The 19,287-nt window shown below is 46.2% G+C and overlaps 1 protein-coding gene across 1 annotated transcript in view; it reads right to left on the bottom strand.

Moving 5' to 3' along the window:
- Nucleotides 1-516: 516 nt before the first annotated feature.
- Nucleotides 517-19,287, bottom strand: part of C6H3orf62 (chromosome 6 C3orf62 homolog) — a 130,767-nt gene continuing 111,996 nt past the window's right edge. Inside the window, exon 3 of the mRNA XM_030206779.1 lies at nucleotides 517-770. Within this exon, the coding sequence (XP_030062639.1) occupies nucleotides 517-770 (254 nt within the window). The remainder of the gene's footprint in view (nucleotides 771-19,287) is intronic.

Below are 19,287 nucleotides of genomic sequence, written 5' to 3'. Positions count from 1 at the left end.
TACATTTATTGTGATCTAATCTTGCAAGATCACTTTTTTGTCCCTGCTGATATGGAATATGCAATTTTAAGGTGTGCAATGTTTTCACCTGTGTGTGTGTGTGTATTATTTGGTTTTATTTTATATTTGTGAAAAATACATATTGGGGGGGGGGGGGGGGAGTTGTTATTGTTATGTTTATTTGTACTGTAGATCTTTTGACTCCTGACAACACAACTGTGTTAAGTCCAATCCCTGTGCCATCCATTTGTGTATCTCATTGGAACTTTGTTAAATCAAGGCACTTTTTAGAGTACAAGGCCCTTGTGTTCCTTGTCTCTTTCAGCATATCTGCTCACTATTCTGGTTCCCAGAAGACTCCGTGGAGGGTGTGTTTCCTTCTCTTTGTGCTTGCCATAGGGTAAAACTAAGACTAGACCAAATTGTTTGTCACATAAAACTAGTTTGTAATGCTGCTTAAAGCTCAAGAAAGAGATAAAATATTGCACTTTAATATAATGCAATCCAACTACATTGTCAAACAGCAGTCAGCAGATTGTAATCTTCTTCCATATCGAGCACAGTTTCAATAATTTTATCTTCATCAGTTGCCTTTAGACCTTCCTGCTTGCTCTCAGCATCTGTTGTGTTGATGGTGCTGACATCCAAGAAGAGTGAAAGCATTTCTTCTTTAAAAGGAGAAGCTTCTGGGCAACTGCAAACTCCATCCATTCCATGTTCAAATTCCAGCTTTTCAGTTAGCTTCTCTATTGTCCAAATGTTTGTATCTTCTACAGAACAAAAATAAATCACACAGAAGAAAAATTATATGTTTGATTTGTACAGCTGTTTTCAGCTGAACTGGCTAAAAGTGCATTTCACAATTTGGGATGGGGGGGGGGGGGGGGGTAGCTTTATAACAGGATGCTCATGTGATAAGTTGAAAAAGGTAGCAACATATGTGCCTTTCTAAAATAGGCTCCAAGAACCAGCTCCAGAAGAATAAAATATCACTGCCTCTGCTCCACCCAAACTATCCCCCTGGGAAAGAACGCATGTACCCCCTTATTTCATAACAGTGCATAGGAGCCGGCACTATGAATGCTATGGGTTCTTGAGCAAACTTTTTGACTGTGTTCAGGGAGGGGTCATTTCCATTTGGTTGAGAGTTGGCTCCTATGACTTGCTTCCCGTAAATTAGAGAATACTAGCACTATGTGTGTAAAGTGCTAGTTGGGCACTAAGCGGTACTTTATAAATTTAACATGCAACTTGCTTAGCTCATAAATACAAAAGGGTATCCACAAAGGGAGGCGCTAGAGCGGGGCATGAGCATTTCTGACATTTACATGCTTAACACTGAATACTGTAAGCTACGTGCTAAAGTGCTGAATTTAAGCACATTCATTTACACCTATTGATATGGTGTAAATGGGTGCACTGAAATGTAGGCGCATAGATGCCAACTCACTAGTATTTTGTAATAGAACCTATGTACCCAGATGCTGTTACAGAATTAGCACGTAGCACCTTGCATCTAGGTGCCAAATTTTTGACATCCAGCTACAGAACTGCCCCCATAGTGAATAAAAATAGGCACATTCTTTTTATGTGCCTACTTTTTCCAGAGAGGAACTGGCCATACCGTATTAGGCTGTCGCAGGATATTAAGTTGTTCGTGATGCAGGTAATTCAGGTAAATGAGACCACAGTTAAGGTTGGTCTGGTAGCAGAGTGAGGATTCTTAAGTGATAGCCCATTTTGAGTATACTGAGAACTCAGGAATTCATATTAAACTGCCTCCAAAGAAAGAAATTTACCCAACCCTCTAGAAGCAGGGCAGAGGGCATATTTTGGAAAGAAGAAGTTATTTTTTATTGTTCCTCGTCATGCACAGTTTTAAAACTATTGTTTCATACCTATTAACAGTTGTTTTCTGTAGCCAGCAGGACTGATCAGGCACATCAGGAGCAGAACAGTAGCCTAACAGAGCAGAAGGCTGAGCACTAGGAGAGCCCGGGTCAAACTTCATTACAGCTCCTTGTGATCTGGAACAAATTACATAACCCTACATTGCCTCAAGAACAAACAGACTGTGAGCCTTCCAAGGACAGAAAAATATTTACTTGTACCTGAATTTAGGCAGTATATGAGAAATTAGATTAAATAAACAAGTAGGTAACATAATCACACATTGTTGGGATAGAACAGCTGCCCAAAAGTTCAAAATTATGTGTAAAAGTGTGGTTTTCCCTCCATGCAGCAATCTCTCCTCAGTACCTCAGTTCCATAGTTCATTAAGTAACGGGAGTTGGGAGGGATTATATGCCTGATCAGTCCTACTGTCTAAGGAAAACAACTTATTCCAGGCTTTTTCCATCAACACATTTAACTTAGGCACACAACTAGGTGACTAAGAGGCTCATTTTTGAAAGAGAAAAACATCTAAAAGGTGTCATCAAAAAGCATTTGGATGACTTTCTTCTCAACACATCCAAATCAGTATTTTCAAAACCTATTTTGCAGAACTTTATCTATGTAATTCGTCTGCAGTGCGTCTAAGTTACAAGGGTGAATGTTGGGGTGGGCTTTGGGCATTCCTAACACTTGGACATTTTACATCCATAATGGAACAAAACGAAAACGTCTAGGGCTGAAATTTCAATGTTTTGCTCTAGACCTGTTTTATGAACGAATAAACCAACAGAAAGGAGCGAGGAAACAAAAATTGAGGAAGCCAAAGCTGAATGACGTAAAAAATCCCATTTATTGTTTCCAAAGTACTGTTGGTTTTTACGTGTTCATGAGGACTGGAGTTTCTCCTTCTTTTGATTTTAGAACGAATAAGATACAAAAAGGTGCCCTAAATGACCACTGGAGGGAATCAGGGATGACCCCCCCCCCCTTACTACCTCAGTGGTCACTGACCCCACCCCCAAAGATGTGATTAAAGATATGTAATAGAAATGAATTTTAAAGATTGTTTTTCAACTCTGCTTTGACCGACAAGTGCACTTGGGGGTCTGTATTTTTGATTAGAAGTAATTCTGTTTAAAAATGATTGTTTAACTTTGATTGTGTGAAAATAAGTTGGAATGTAGAAGATAAGACACAGCTCTAATCAATTTGGTATGTGAAGGGAGAGGTGGATCCTGTTTTGAGTTCAGACTGGCCACCTGGACTGCGAAACATGTGACCACATTCCCACAGTATGGCTTGTTTACCTAAACAGAGAAATTCTCAAGCATTCTGTAATTTTCCTTACCTCTGAACATGAGTTCTAAGCCTAATAAAAAAGGGGGGCCTTTTACAGTGAAGCTGGAAGCTCATCTATGGGTGGATGCATTGCATAGAACCAGACTCCTGATCAAACTCTGGCTTCGTTGAAAAAGGGGCTTCTCTCAGCTGATGTAAAAAGCCTGGATGTAGAGATTAAGGACCAGTGATGGACGTACGTATATTATAGTGTAATATATGTATATATATATATATATATATATATATATATATATATATATATATATCTCAATCATTGTGTATCTTAGATCTCAGAACCTCTAAAAGTCTCATTTACCTAATACGAATCCAAAAGAATCCACAGTAATTACTGAGTAGTCTGTGTCAGTAAAGCAGGCTGTAAAACCACGTTAGGACAAGATATTACTTAGCAGCCTCTATGACAGTTTCACATGTTATAAGCCAGGTCTATTACAGCAGCAAGCAGGTCCCTAGAGTAGTGTAGTGGTCAGTGGAGTACACTGTAGAGAGAAGGATCCAGGCCCATATCCCACTCTACCTGTTACACTTGTGGCGGAAAGTGCAAGCCCTCCCACACTCCCCCCAAACCTACTGTACCCCCAGATAGTGACCCCTACACCCATAAGGGCTATTACAGTTGGGTACAGTAGGTCTTTGGTAGGTTTTGAAGGGCTTAGCATACAGTATAAGGGGGTAATGGTGAGATGCGTACTGGGAGCATATATAGGAAGTCCACTGCAGTGCCTCCATTGCAGTCCTAGGATCAGTGGCGCACCAAGGAGGGGGGGCGGTCCGCCCCAGGTGCATGCCGCTGGGGGGGGGGGGTGCCACGCGTCTGTTGGCAATGCTCGTTCCCTGCTCCCTCTGCCCCGGAACGGGTTAGTTCCTGTTCCGGGGCAGAGGGAGCAGGGAACGAGTGAAGTCGACAGGCGCGCAGCACCCCCCAGCAGGAAAAGATGTCCGTCGTTTCACCGCTGGGGGGGGTGCCGCATGTCTGTCGGCAACGCTTGTTCCCTGCTCCCTCTGCCCCGGAACAGGAAGTAACCTGTTCCGGGGCAGAGGGAGCAGGGAACAAGCGTTGCCGACAGACGCGCGGCACCCCCCCCCCCCCCCCCAAGCAGGTAAAGATGCACCCAGGGGAGGGGGTGTCCATTGTTTCACTGGGGGGGGGGGGGGGGGGCACATCTGCGATCCGCCCCGGGTGTCAGTCACCCTAGGAACGCCACTGCCTAGGATGTTTGTGTGGCCAGTCTACTAAGAATGCTGGCTCCTCCTACATCTCAATAGCAACATTTTCTATATTTTCAACTGGATGTTTTTTTGTCAAAAATGGCCCAGAAAGATAGTTTATTGATATTTGCTAAACCGCTCTTACTGACAGAGAGAGCAAAGCTACAGACTACAATATATTTAGAAAAGGAAAGGAACTCCATTAACTGAACTTTTAAATTCAAAAGTGCCATGAATATGGAGCAGGAGGCTAGTCCGGATTAATGGTGCAAGAAAAGAAGCATTTTGTTTGGTCGACTCATAATGAGCGCGTCTATGTCCACAGGTGATCATTCAGTGAGTGTAAAACACCAGTAAGTGTGTACAGAATAGTAAGGCTAGCTAAATATTCTGGATAACTGGTCTGAAAAGCCTTAAAAGTCATTACTGATATTTTGTAGATGATTCTTTGCTCCACGGGCAACCAATGATACTGCTTTAATAGAGGTGTGGTATGGTCAGTACGATGAGCATGACAAAGCAATCTAATAGCTACATTCTGAAGGGTCTGCAGCTTTTTTTTTTTTTTTTTTAAAGAGGACTGTGGTAGCCCTGCATAGACTACAATACAGTAGTCCAGGTGGGATGTAAAAAATGAAAGAAGAAGTGAGTGGAATCTAGCAGGATCAAAAAGGTGGTGAATACTATGTAACTGACGAAAAACAAAGAAACTAACTTTCTTTTTTGCCCCAGATCTCTCATTTATCAAAAGTGAAGATTCCAAAATAATTCCTAGATAATGAAAGCTTGACACAGGGGTGATATGTGTTTCGAAAAGTGTAAAAGAAGAAGGTAGAGTTATGGATTTAGAAAGCCAACAAGCAACTGTTTTGTCCTTATTGAGTACTAATTTATAGTCGGAGAGCCATTTGGAAATAGAATCTAGACAAGATCAAAGCAGACACAAGTGAGGGGGAAAAAGGATATATAAGCACAATATCATCAGCTTAAGAATAAGCAGAACTATCTAAGGTCTGGATAAGTGAAGCAAGAGGACTTAAGTTAAAAAGGAGTGGAGAAACAATAGTGCTCTGGGGAACACCACAGTGTAGATCCTTCTTCCCAGAAATAGAGTTTGTTGTGAGAATTTGGAAGGAGCGATGAGATAGGAAAGATGAAAACTAGGACACCACAACCCCAGAAATCCCCAAAGATGATAAATGAGAACGGAGTAAAGAGTGATCAACAAGGTCAAAAGCTGCAGAAAGATCAAGTGATATAGCCAAGACAATTTTATGTTGATCAAGATGAGCATGAACCTCGCTAAGAAGAGCTGTAATGACTGTTTCTCTACCAAAGTAATGATGAAATCCTGATTGACAGGGGTGTAATGCTAACGCCCTTAAGCAAAGGACTAAGTTAGAGGAACACTACCTTTTCCAAAACGTTATACATATAGCAAGGATTGGAGACGGGGCGGTAATGATTAAAACAGAGGGATCAAGAGATGTTTTTTTCAGGATTGGATAAACTATAGTTGATTTCCGTATATCAGGGAATTGACCGATGGTTAGATTAAGATTAATTATGGAAAGAAGAGGTGGAAGCAAACACAGTTCAGAAACCCTTAACCAGGGGGAAGGGAAAGGATCAATGTAACAATAAGCAGATCTCAGTCTGGTCATAATTTTCTCCATCAACGACAAAGTCTGAGTTTGGAACGATGACCAGATGGTAGAACTAATTACGGATTAATCATTTACAGATTCTATAACAGAAAAAGGAGAAATGACTTTTGGTTGTAGAGAAGACAAGGATGATAGAGGCTTTAGCAAATTTTCAATTTTGTCTACAAAAAAATGAAGAGAATGTCTCAGCTATAAGGACTACATCTGGGACAGCTTTACATGGATACACTAACTGTTGATAGATGGAATAGAGATCCCTAGCATGATTAGGAGATTTCTGAAGCTACATGGCAATATGGGTTGATTTGGCCTTTTTAAGGTGATAAATTATAGTCACGGTAGAGTGTTTTACATTTTTGTAGTTCAAATAATGACCCAGATTTCCTCCAGAGTCTTTCCGCACGACGATATTGCTGCTTCAATAGACGAAGACTAGGGGTACACCAAGAATGTTTCTTAGCAGTTCTCTTATGACAAGGTGGAGTTTTAGGGGCGACAGCATCCAGGCCTAATGTCAAGATTGAGTACCAGAGGTCTGCCTGGTCATTAAGAGATTTTGAGGAAAAGTCAGGAGAAACACTAAAAATGGGATGGATGGACAGAGAGTGAGCTAGGTTCTATATGGGACAAAGGTCTAACCCAATGACCTATGGCCGGGAGGAGAGGAGCAGTAGGTATAGAGAGATCAAAAAGAATAAGGAAATAGATTTGGGGAGGACAGAGGTATGTTGAAGAGTGAGAGCCAGGTCTAGAGTGTGACCAGCTTTATGAGTTGGAAAGGAGATTCACTGCAAAAGTGATGTCGGCTAAAAAAAAACAAGAAAAGATTTTGCTCTTGGTTCTTTGGGATTGCCTATATGGACGTTAAAATCTCCTAAAATAAGTAGGCTGGGAAAATGGATGGTTGCAACAGCAAAAGACTTACACAAAATTCCCAATTCTGTGCATTTAAAGAAGGAGGACAGTAGAACAACAAAATATACAGAGGGCGAACCAAGTCCACTTTAACAGCAGCAGCTCAGGATAGGAGAAGGGAGAGGGGATTTCAGAAACCTACAAATCTTTAGAATAAACAACAGCGAGATCATTACCGAACTTAGAGGTTTGTGACAAAGAAAACACATCGTAATTATCAGGGAGATATAAGTATTGCCATACTGGGACCAGTGGCATAGCCAAGGGTGGGCTTGGGTGGGCACAGGCCCACCCACTTTGGGCTCAGGCCCACCCAGTACCAGCATAGCTATAATGTGGCTGGAAGGGATTCCCAAGCCCCACCAGCCGAAAACTCCCAACAACTGTCCCTCCTGCATACCTTGTAAATAGCAGATCTTCACCTGCAGTGAGCAGTGACTGATGCATACTGCTCGCAACGGCCCCACAGCCTTCGCTCTGATATATTCTTGCGTAGGTGGAAACAAGAAGTTGCATCAGAGGGAAGGGTATGGAGCCAACATCAGCAGTGTGTATTAGTTGCTGCCTGTTGCCGGTGAAAATCTGCTGTTTAAAAGGTATGCAGGAGAGGGAGGATATTCGAGAGACCATATGGCATGCAGGTGAGAGGAGAGACCACATCATCTGTGGGATGAGGCGGAGTTCTTCTGCCCAACCATCTTGGGCCCAGGCCCACCCAAAATTGGGTGTCTGGCTACGCCCCTGACTGGGACACACCAAAGGTCCATCAAGCCCAGCATCCTGTTTAGCGAATGCTACATACCTGTAGAAGGTATTCTCCGAGGACAGCAGGCTGATTGTTCTCACTGATGGGTGACGTCCAATCCAGCCCCTCCAATCGGAAACTTCACTAGCAAAGGCTTTTGCTAGTCCTCGCGCGCCCATGCGCACCGCGCATGCGCGGCTGTCTTCCCGCCCGAACCGGCTCGTGTTCGTCAGTCCCTATGTAGCAAGACAAAGACAAGGGAAGACACAACTCCAAAGGGGAGGCGGGCGGGTATGTGAGAACAATCAGCCTGCTGTCCTCGGAGAATACCTTCTACAGGTATGTAGCATTCGCTTTCTCCGAGGACAAGCAGGCTGCTTGTTCTCACTGATGGGGTATCCCTAGCCCCCAGGCTCACTCAAAACAACAAACATGGTCAATTGGGCCTCGCAACGGCGAGGACATAACTGAGATTGACCTAACAACTTATCCAACTAACTGACAGTGTAGCCTGGAACAGAATAAACATGGGCCTAGGGGGGTGGAGTTGGATTCTAAACCCCGAACAGATTCTGAAACACTGACTGCCCGAACCGACTGTCGCATCGGGTATCCTGTTGCAGGCAGTAATGAGATGTGAATGTGTGGACAGATGACCACGTCGCAGCTTTGCAGATCTCTTCAATAGTGGCTGCCTTCAAGTGGGCCACTGACGCTGCCATGGCTCTGACATTGTGAGCCGTGACATGACCCTCAAGAGCCAGCCCAGCCTGGGCGCAAGTGAAGGAAATGCAATCTGCTAGCCAATTGGATATGGTGCGTTTCCCCACAGCCACTCCCCTCCTGTTGGGATCAAAAGAAACAAACAATTGGGCGGACTGTCTGTTGGGCTGTGTCCACTCCAGATAGAAGGCCAATGCTCTTTTGCAGTCCAATGTGTGCAGCTGACGTTCAGCAGGGCAGGAATGAGGACGGGGAAAAAATGTTGACAAGACAATTGACTGGTTCAGATGGAACTCCGACACTACCTTCGGCAAGAACTTAGGGTGAGTGCGGAGGACTACTCTATTATGATGAAATTTGGTGTAAGGGGCCTGGGCTACCAGGGCCTGAAGCTCACTGACTCTACGAGCTGAAGTAACTGCCACCAAGAAAATGACCTTCCAGGTCAAGTACTTCAGATGGCAGGAGTTCAGTGGCTCAAAAGGAGGTTTCATCAGCTGGGTGAGAACGACATTGAGATCCCATGACACTGTAGGAGGTTTGACGGGGGGCTTTGACAAAAGCAAACCTCTCATGAAGCGAACAACTAAAGGCTGTCCTGAGATCGGCTTACCTTCCACACGGTAATGGTATGCACTGATTGCGCTAAGGTGAACCCTTACAGAGTTGGTCTTGAGACCAGACTCAGACAAGTGCAGAAGGTAGTCAAGCAGGGTCTGTGTAGGACAAGAGCGAGGATCTAAGGCCTTGCTGTCACACCAGATGGCAAACCTCCTCCATAAAAAGAAGTAACTCCTCTTAGTGGAATCTTTTCTGGAAGCAAGCAAGACACGGGAGACACCCTCTGACAGACCGAAAGAGGCAAAGTCTACGCTCTCAACATCCAGGCCGTGAGAGCCAGAGACTGGAGGTTGGGATGCAGAAGCGCCCCTTCATCCTGTGTGATGAGGGTCGGAAAACACTCCAATCTCCACGGTTCTTCGGAGGACAACTCCAGAAGAAGAGAGAACCAGATCTGACGTGGCCAAAACGGAGCAATCAGAATCATGGTGCCTCGGTCTTGCTTGAGTTTCAACAAAGTCTTCCTCACCAGAGGTATGGGAGGATAAGCATACAGCAGACCTTCCCCCCAATCCAGTAGGAAGGCATCCGATGCCAGTCTGCCGTGGGCCTGAAGTGTGGAACAGAACTGAGGGACCTTGTGGTTGGCTCGAGATGCAAAGAGACCTACCAAGGGGGTGCCCCACACCTGGAAGATCTGGCGCACTACTCTGGAGTTGAGCGACCACTCGTGAGGTTGCATAATCCTGCTCAACCTGTCGGCCAGACTGTTGTTTACGCCTGCCAGGTATGTGGCTTGGAGCCACATGCCGTAACGGTGAGCCCAGAGCCACATGCTGACGGCTTCCTGACACAGGGGGCGAGATCCGGTGCCCCCCTGCTTGTTGATGTAATACATGGCAACCTGGTTGTCTGTCTGAATTTGGATAATTTGATGGGACAGCCGATCTCTGAAAGCCTTCAGAGCGTTCCAGACCGCTCGTAACTCCAGGAGATTGATCTGCAGATCGCGTTCCTGGAGGGACCAGCTTCCCTGGGTGTGAAGCCCATCGACATGAGTTCCCCACCCCAGGAGAGATGCATCCGTAGTCAGCACTTTTTGTGGCTGAGGAATTTGGAAAGGGCATCCCAGAGTCAAATTGGACCAAATCGTCCACCAATACAGGGATTTGAGAAAACTCGTGGACAGGTGGATCACGTCTCCTAGATCCCCAGAAGCTTGAAACCACTGGGAAGCTAGGGTCCATTGAGCAGATCGCATATGAAGGCGGGCCATGAGAGTCACATGAACTGTGGAGGCCATGTGGCCCAGCAATCTCAACATCTGCCGAGCTGTGATCTGCTGGGACGCTCGCACCCGAGAGACGAGGGACAACAAATTGTTGGCTCTCGTCTCTGGGAGACAGGCACGAGCCGTCCGAGAATCCAGCAGAGCTCCTATGAATTCAAGTCTTTGCACTGGGAGAAGGTGGGACTTTGGATAATTTATCACAAACCCCAGTAGCTCCAGGAGGCGAATAGTCATCTGCATGGACTGTAGAGCTCCTGCCTCGGATGTGTTCTTCACCAGCCAATCGTCGAGATAGGGGAACACGTGCACTCCCAGCCTGCGAAGCGCCGCTGCTACTACAGCCAGGCACTTCGTGAACACTCTGGGCGCAGAGGCGAGCCCAAAGGGTAGCACACAGTACTGGAAGTGACGTGTGCCCAGCTGAAATCGCAGATACTGCCTGTGAGCTGGCAGTATCGGGATGTGCGTGTAGGCGTCCTTCAAGTCCAGAGAGCATAGCCAATCATTTTCCTGAATCATGGGAAGAAGGGTGCCCAGGGAAAGCATCCTGAACTTTTCCTTGACCAGATATTTGTTCAGGGCCCTTAGGTCTAGGATGGGACGCATCCCCCCTGTTTTCTTTTCCACAAGGAAGTACCTGGAATAGAATCCCAGCCCTTCTTGCCCGGATGGCACGGGCTCGACCGCATTGGCGCTGAGAAGGGCGGAGAGTTCCTCTGCAAGTATCTGCTTGTGCTGGAAGCTGTAGGACTGAGCTCCCGGTGGGCAATTTGGAGGTTTCGAGGCCAAATTGAGGGTGTATCCTTGCCGGACTATTGAAGAACCCAACGGTCAGAAGTTACAAGAGGCCACCTTTGGTGAAAAGCTTTCAACCTCCCCCCGACTGGCAGATCGCCCGGCACGGATACGTTGATGTCGGCTATGCTCTGCTGGAGCCAGTCAAAAGCTCGCCCTCTGCTTTTGCTGGGGAGCCATGGGGCCTTGCTGAGGCGCACGCTGCTGACGAGAGCGCGCGCGCTGGGGCTTAGCCTGGGCCACAGACTGTCGAGAAGGAGGATTGTACCTACGCTTACCAGAAGAGTAGGGAATAGCCTTCCTTCCCCCATAAAAACGTCTACCTGAGGAGGTAGATGCTGAAGGCTGCCGGCGGGAGAACTTGTCGAAAGCGGTATCCCGCTGGTGGAGCTGCTCTACCACCTGTTCGACTTTCTCTCCAAAAATGTTGTCCGCTCGGCAAGGGGAGTCCGCAATCCGCTGCTGGATCCTATTCTCCAGGTCGGAGGCACGCAGCCATGAGAGTCTGCGCATCACCACACCTTGAGCAGCGGCCCTGGATGCAACATTAAAGGTATCATATACCCCTCTGGCCAGGAATTTTCTGCACGCCTTCAGCTGCCTGACCACCTCCTGAAACGGCTTGGCTTGCTCAGGAGGGAGCTTGCCCACCAAGCCCGCCAACTGCCGCACATTGTTCCGTATATGGATGCTCATGTAGAGCTGGTAGGACTGAATCTTGGCCACGAGCATAGAAGAATGGTAGGCCTTCCTCCCAAAGGAGTCTAAGGTTCTAGAGTCCTTGCCCGGGGGCGCCGAAGCATGCTCCCTAGAACTCTTAGCCTTCTTTAGGGCCAGATCCACCACACCAGTGTCGTGAGGCAACTGAGTGCGCATCAGCTCTGGGTCCCCATGGATCCGGTACTGGGACTCGATCTTCTTGGGAATGTGGGGATTAGTTAGAGGCTTGGTCCAGTTCGCCAGCAATATCTTTTTTAGGACATGATGCATGGGTACTGTGGACGCTTCCTTAGGTGGAGAAGGATAGTCCAAGAGCTCAAACATTTCAGCCCTGGGCTCATCCTCCACGACCACCGGGAAGGGGATGGCCGTAGACATCTCCCGGACAAAGGCCGCAAAAGACAGACTCTCGGGAGGAGAAAGCTGCCTTTCAGGGGAGGATCGGAAGGAAGGCCATCAGACTCCTCGTCAGAGAAATATCTGATGTCCTCCTCCTCCTCCCACGAGGCCTCACCATCGGTTATCAGACACAAGTTCATGAACCTGTGTCTGAAGCCGTGCCCGACTTGACTCCGTGGAAACACGGCCACAGTGGGAGCGTCGAGAGGTAGACTCCCTCGCCAGCACTCTATACACCAGGACCTTTAGATGAGATGCAAAGGCCAGGACTGTCGTCTCCAAGTGATTAATAAAGCCCTTCAACACCAGAGCCACAGCTGCAGCAATCACCTTGCAACCAAACAGAGGCTTGACACACAGAGCAGTCAGCTCATAGGAAGGAACAGCGGGAGCCATCTTGGATACTGGCAAAGAGGAGGAGGCGGCAGCCATCTTGGAAGAGGCATAGCCCACACAGGTGAGGTTCAGTAGGGCAATCAGCACACAGAGCCAGAGAGAACCTAAGACAGACACAGACACAGAGACAAGCAAAAGCCAGCACAGACACTGACTCCCAGAAACAGGGTAAGTCTGAGGGTTGTCACGGCCACGGACGTGACACCTGCTATCTCTACGGGTGAAGAAACCCTGGGAGATTTGGGGTTGGAAGTGTCACTCTCACCTCCGGAAGATCATCTGCCGCCTCTGCCCGAAGGCCGTCTCCTTAGGCGGGGCCCGCCCAATTCAGAAGTCGGCAAAGGCCCAGAGGGACGAGTCCTGAAGGAGGCCTGGAATCTGTTAGGTCTCAGGCTGAGCGGATAGCTCAATTACAGAAGCCAGCGACGGTGACTCTGGAGAGCATCTGGGAAGCTCTCCAGAGAGTGGATACAGCAGTTGCCAGATCAGCAAAAGAAATCACGGAGCTTGTGAGTACGGTTGATAATCTCCCTACCTCTTTTACCACTAAACAAGAGATAAATGAACAAATAAGCGTTCTCAAACAAGATGTTACTCAATTACAAGGAATTTCAACCGCGGTAATAAAAGACAAACTCTCTATGCAACGCAGACTTCAACAGATAGAAAATTAAAACCGAAGGTTGAATTTGCGGTTCTTGAACTTTCCTAAAGCTATGGGGATTAATCCGTTTGAAGCTTTCAAGACATATCTTCAGGAAGTACTAAATTTTACCCCAGAAACTATTTCTCCTTTAAACAAAATATATTATATCTATATAAATAATTCTCACCTCCAATGTTCTGAAGCTCACTCTGTGGCAGGGAAACACTGAAGCCCTATACCGTTGGTAGGCTAGGCTGTCAGCACCACTCACTCTCACTCATAGACCCGCCCTCAGCCACGCCCCATCCAGACATAATTCACAACCCCAAAGTTCTAATGAAGCCTCCAACATTTCAACGTTCTAAATTTGTAGTTGTAAGATCCCATGAGTGTCTGCCCCGCCCTCACGTCAAACGTGATAACGTTAGGGCGGAGCACAGACACTCAATGAATCAAGGAAGCCCATTGGTTAATCTCTGTTTCCACTCCTCAATGCAGCCATCATTCCCATACACTCAAAAGCAAACAAAATCGCCGCTGCACCACGTCCCCCGCTCACACTCCCCCTCACCCACCCTCCTGCAGCCGCTCGCTCACCATTCCGCCGCACCCCCCTCTTCTCTCCGACTCTGGCCATGCAGCAGGACCATTACTACACACGAGTGCAACTGACCCAATCAACTACAATGTAAGCAAGGAGCACCATTGGTTAATGTCTATTTCCACTCCCCAACACAGCCGTCATTCCCATACACTCAAAACCAAGCACACCTACGAGCTGCACACATTGTCGTTTTCAATCACAACCAAACAAAATCGCCACTGCACCCCGTCCCCCCGCCCTCAACCACCCTCCCGCGGCCGCTCGCTCACCGTTCCGCCACACCCCCCTCTCCTCTCCCACTCTGGCCATGCAGCACAACGATTACTACACACGACTGGAACTGACCCAATCTACTACAATGTAAGCAAGGAGGCCCACTGGTTAATCTCTATTTCCACTCCCCAACACAGCCGTCATTCCCATACACTCAAAACCAAGCACCCCTACCAGCTGCTGATAAACATTGTCGTTTTTTTCCCTTCTTCCATCTGAAACACATCTAAAGCTGTTTCTACTGGATAAACTGCGCCTTAACAGGTACAGGACAAAAGGTTTTTCTTTTTGGTTTCTTACTGCACACCTTTTTAATTTATTTGAAAGCTACACCTGTACATATGGATATCATGAAATCTAAACTAAATATAGGGTTACCTTACGTCCAGATTTACCCGGACATGTCCTCTTTTTAGGACATGTCTGGGTGTCCGGACGGGTTTTGCCAGTCCGCCCGTTTGTCCAGATTTCTGTGTGTTATTAAATATTTGGGTTTAAAATATATTTTTTATCAACCAGAACAGCTAAAAGCATTTATATATTAAAAAAAAAATTGGCTAACTGTTAATCTCCAAAGATGATTATAATTCTTATTTAGGATATAAAAGCGTATTATGCATTTTCTAAATTACTACACTATACCTTATTATAACTTTTCTAATGACTAGTCCCTCTCATAACTATGGTCTAAAGAAGAGTAACTGTTATCACTGAACAATTTTTTCTCTTTCTTTTTTGTCATAATTATAGTTTCCTATCTGTATTGCCTGTCAAGAGGAATAATTGTTAAATGAAAGAAAATGAATAAATAAAAAAAAAATAAATAAATAAAATTATAGACCAATATCACTTCTAAACTGTGACTGTAAAATTTATGTAAAAAGCAGGTGATGTAATTGCAGCAGCCTCTCCCATGACAGTGGATGAGGAGGACAGCTCCTTTCTAATAAGATCCAGACCTCCACAGTAGAAATATGCGGAATGCAGTCTCTTAGCATATTATCTGTCCAGCAAACTCACAGTGGTTCAGATCAGGGAACAAACTGTGCAACAGTTAGTCAGTGACTCAGCTGTTTGGGGAGGCTAAAGTGAGTGGGGCTAGGGTGGGGTATGGGGCAGAGTGGAGAGGAAATTAAAATCCTTGGTGGGGGGGGAGGGAGGGGGCACATCCTATGTCAGCAGTAAAAGGACAGTGGGGCACTTTTGAACACTGAACGGAAGGAAAGAGTGCTTCACTATTTGGCACTAGCGTAGCTTTGTCAGCTGTCTCCCCAGTACCACTGTTACTGATGGTAATATATACACTGAATACATGCCAGTTATAATGTGCCAAAAAAGCAAAATAATACAACATATTAAACAAAACAATATCTGCAGTATTCTACAGTACTTTAACACCTAGCTCCCTAGTCCTGTTGACCATGTGCACAATGATGTTCAGCAACACTGACAGAAATGGTTTAATGGCAACCATAAAATGATTTATCTGGGTTTTTTTGGTAGTTTGTCAAATAGCCACCAGGCTTCAGATCTGCTGGCCTTTCATTTATTATTGAGTTACCAAACACATTTGGAATATGTTTTAGCGATGTTAGCTTATTTAAAGCTTAGAGCAGCAGTCTGAGAACCAGAGAAGCCGGGGTTCAAATCTCACTGCTGCTCCTTGAGATCTTGGACAAATCACGTAACCTCAGCAGGTATAAACAGATTATAAACCCCTCCAGAAACACAAATGGGCTCATTTTCAAAAGAGAAGGACGCCCATCTTTCGACATAAATCGGAAGATGGGCGTCCTTCTCATAGGGTCGTCTAAATCGGTATAATTGAACGCCGATTTTGGACGTCCCCAACTGCACTCCGTCGCAAGGACGGCCAAAGTTCAAGGGGGCGTATCAGAGGCATAGCGAAGGCGGGATTTGGGCGTGCCTAACACTAGGACGTCCTCAACCCATAATCGAAAGAAACAAGGACATCCCTGACGAACACTTGGACGACTTTACCTGGTCGTGTTCTTCTTACGACCAAGGCACAAAAAATGCCCGAACTGACCAGATGACCTCCCCTTAACCCCCCCCAGTGGTCACCAACCCCTCCCACCCTCAAAAAACATCTTTCAAAATATTAATTGCCAGCCTCAGATGTCATACTCAGGTCCATCACAGCAGTATGCAGGTCTCTGGAGCAGTTTTTAGTGGGTGCAGTGCACTTCAGACAGGCTGACCCAGGCCCATCCCCCCCACCTGTTAAGTCTGTGGAGAAAACAGTGAGCCCTCCAAAACCCAACACAAACCCACTGTACCCACATCTAGGTGCCCCCTTCACCCATAAGGGCTATGGTAATGGTGTACAGTTGTGGGTAGTGGATTTTGGGGGGCTCAGCACACAAGGTAAGGGAGCTATGTACCTGGGAGCAATTTATGAAGTCCACTGCAGTGCCCCCTAGGGTGCCCGGTTGGTGTCCTGGCATGTCAGGGGGACCAGTGCACTACAAATGCTGGCTCCTCTCACGACCTAAATTTCAAGATTTGGGCGTCCCCATCCGTATTATCGAAACGAAAGATGGACGTCCATCTTGTTTCGATAATATGGGTTTCCTGCCCCTCCATCGGGATGTTTTGCGAGGACGTCCTCAACAAAACCTAGGCGTCCCTTTCGATTATGCCCCTCAAAAAGACCTACTGTACTTGAATTTAACTCACTTTAAGCTACAACTGAAAGGGGCATGAGCTAAATCCAAATCCAAACTTGAATTTAACTCACTTTAAGCTACAACTGAAAGGGGCATGAGCTAAATCCAAATCCAAACTCCAGTACCCGGCATACTGTGAAGTAATGCAAAACCCTACAAAATTACTCAGGACCTATAATGCAATTCTACCACACCATAACAGTACTAACTTCCAGGGGTCACACAACAAGAGCCTTCGTAGGAAAAGAAAGCAAATAAAATGTTAGGTATTATTAGGAAAGGAATGGAAAACAAAAGTGAGGATGTCATAATGCCTTTGTATCAGTCCATGGTGCGACCGCATTTCAAATATTATGTGCAATTCTGGTCACCAAATCTAAAGAAAGATACAGTGAAATTACAAAAGATACAGAGAAGGGCAAAGGAAATGATAAAGGGGATGAGACAACTTCCCTATGAGGAAAGGCTGAAGCATCTAGGGCTCTTCAGCTTGGAGAAGAGGCGGCTGAGGGGAGATATGTTAGCGGTCTATAAAATAATGAGCGGAGTGGAACGGGTAGACATGAATCGTTTGTTTACGCTTTCCAAAAATACTAGGACTAGGGGGCATGCGATGAAGCTACAAAGTAGTACATTTAATAGGAATCAGAGAAAATCTTTCTTCACTCAACATGTAATTAAACTCTGGAATTCGTTGCCAGAGAATGTGGTAAAGGCGGTTAGCTTAGCAGAGTTTCAAATGGGTCTGGACGGCTTCCTAAAGGAAAAGTCCACAGACCATTATTAAATTGACTTGGAGAAAATTCACTGCTTATTTCTGGGATAAGCAGCATAAAATGTATTGAGCTTTTTTGGGATCTTGCAGGTATTTGTGACCTGGATTGGCCACTGTTGGAAACAGGATGCTGGGCTTGATGGACCTTTGGTTTGTCCCAGTGTGGCAATACTTATGTAGGTACTTTGTCAAATGCCTTTTGAAAATCCAGATACACAATATCAACTGGCTCACCTTTATCCACGTTTGTTCACCCCTTCAAAGAAATGTAGTAGATTGGTGAGGCAAGGTTTCCCTTTACTAAATCCATGTTGACTTTGTCTCATTAATCCATGCTTAAGTATATGCTCTATAATTTTGTTTTTTATAATAGTCGCTACCATTTTGCCCGACACCGACTTCAGGCTCATTGGTCTATAATTTCCTGGATCACCTCTGGAACCCTTTTTAAAAATTGGCCACCCTCCAATCTTCTGGTACCTTGCTTGATTTTAAAGATAAATTACATATTACTAACAATAGTTCTGCAAGTTCATTTTTCAATTCTATCAACCTACAGCTTTTCATTTCTTTCACTTACTCTGGCACTCCCATTCTCCTTTTTCTTATTCCTCAGTCTTTCACTCTTTCCTCTCCCCTGCCATCTAGCATCTCCTCCCTCTCTGTCTCTATTACCTGCCATCCAGCATCTCTTCTCTTTCTCTCCCTCCCTCCCCTCACCACCATCCAGCATCTCCTCTCTTGTTTCTCTTCCCCCCTGGCATCCAGCATATCCCTCTCTTGACTCTCTTTCCCTCTGCTATCCAGCATTCTCTTTCTTGTCTCCCTTTTTCCCTCCCCTTCCCCGCCATCCAGTATCTCCTCTGTCTTTCTCCCCTGCCATCCAATATTGCCTCATTTCTCTGACCCTACATGCAGTATTGTCTCTTTCCTCCTTCCTTCTCTCCACCATTCAGCATTGCCCTCTTTCTCTATCTCTCCCTACACTGTCCTATATCCCATGTAGTATTACCTCTGCATTGCCCGCCTGCCATCCAGCATCTCCCCTCCCATCATCTTCTCTGTATCTCCTCTCATTCTTATGATACAGCATTGCCTGTCTTTCCCCGCCCAATTCAGCATGGCCCCTATCTCTCTTCCCCCATCCATCACTGCCCTTTTCTCTCTCTTCCACCTCCTATGCAGTATTTCCCCTCTCTGCTGCCTCTCTTCCCCGTCCTATCCAGTATTGCTCCTCCTGTCTCTCAACTAGCATCGCCCTGTTTTCTCTCCCCACCCCCATTTACTCATCCTGCATTGCCCTGTTTCTTTCTCTCTCCCCTACCATCCATCACCACCAGCCCCATGCAGCATATTTTCCTCCTTCCCGTTGCACCTCTGCCAGGTTCATGCCAATAAACAATCAACAAAGATGCACGGGCCGCGGCCTCTCTGTGCACTGGTACTGCTTCCTGTTCCATACCAGAGGTTTACATCAGAGCCAGCAGGACAGCACGAGAAGAAATAGCGACGTGTTGATTCATTATTGGCACAGACCTGGCAGAGGTGCAACGGGAGGGAGGAAAATTATGCTGCATGGGCCTGGCAGTGGTGGATGGAAGGAAAGAGGAAGAAATGGGG

Source organism: Microcaecilia unicolor, chromosome 6 (genome assembly GCF_901765095.1).
Source record: "Microcaecilia unicolor chromosome 6, aMicUni1.1, whole genome shotgun sequence".
NCBI lineage: Eukaryota > Metazoa > Chordata > Amphibia > Gymnophiona > Siphonopidae > Microcaecilia > Microcaecilia unicolor.
Note: the sequence above shows the minus strand (reverse complement) of the source record. Positions and strands in the feature narration are given on the sequence as shown.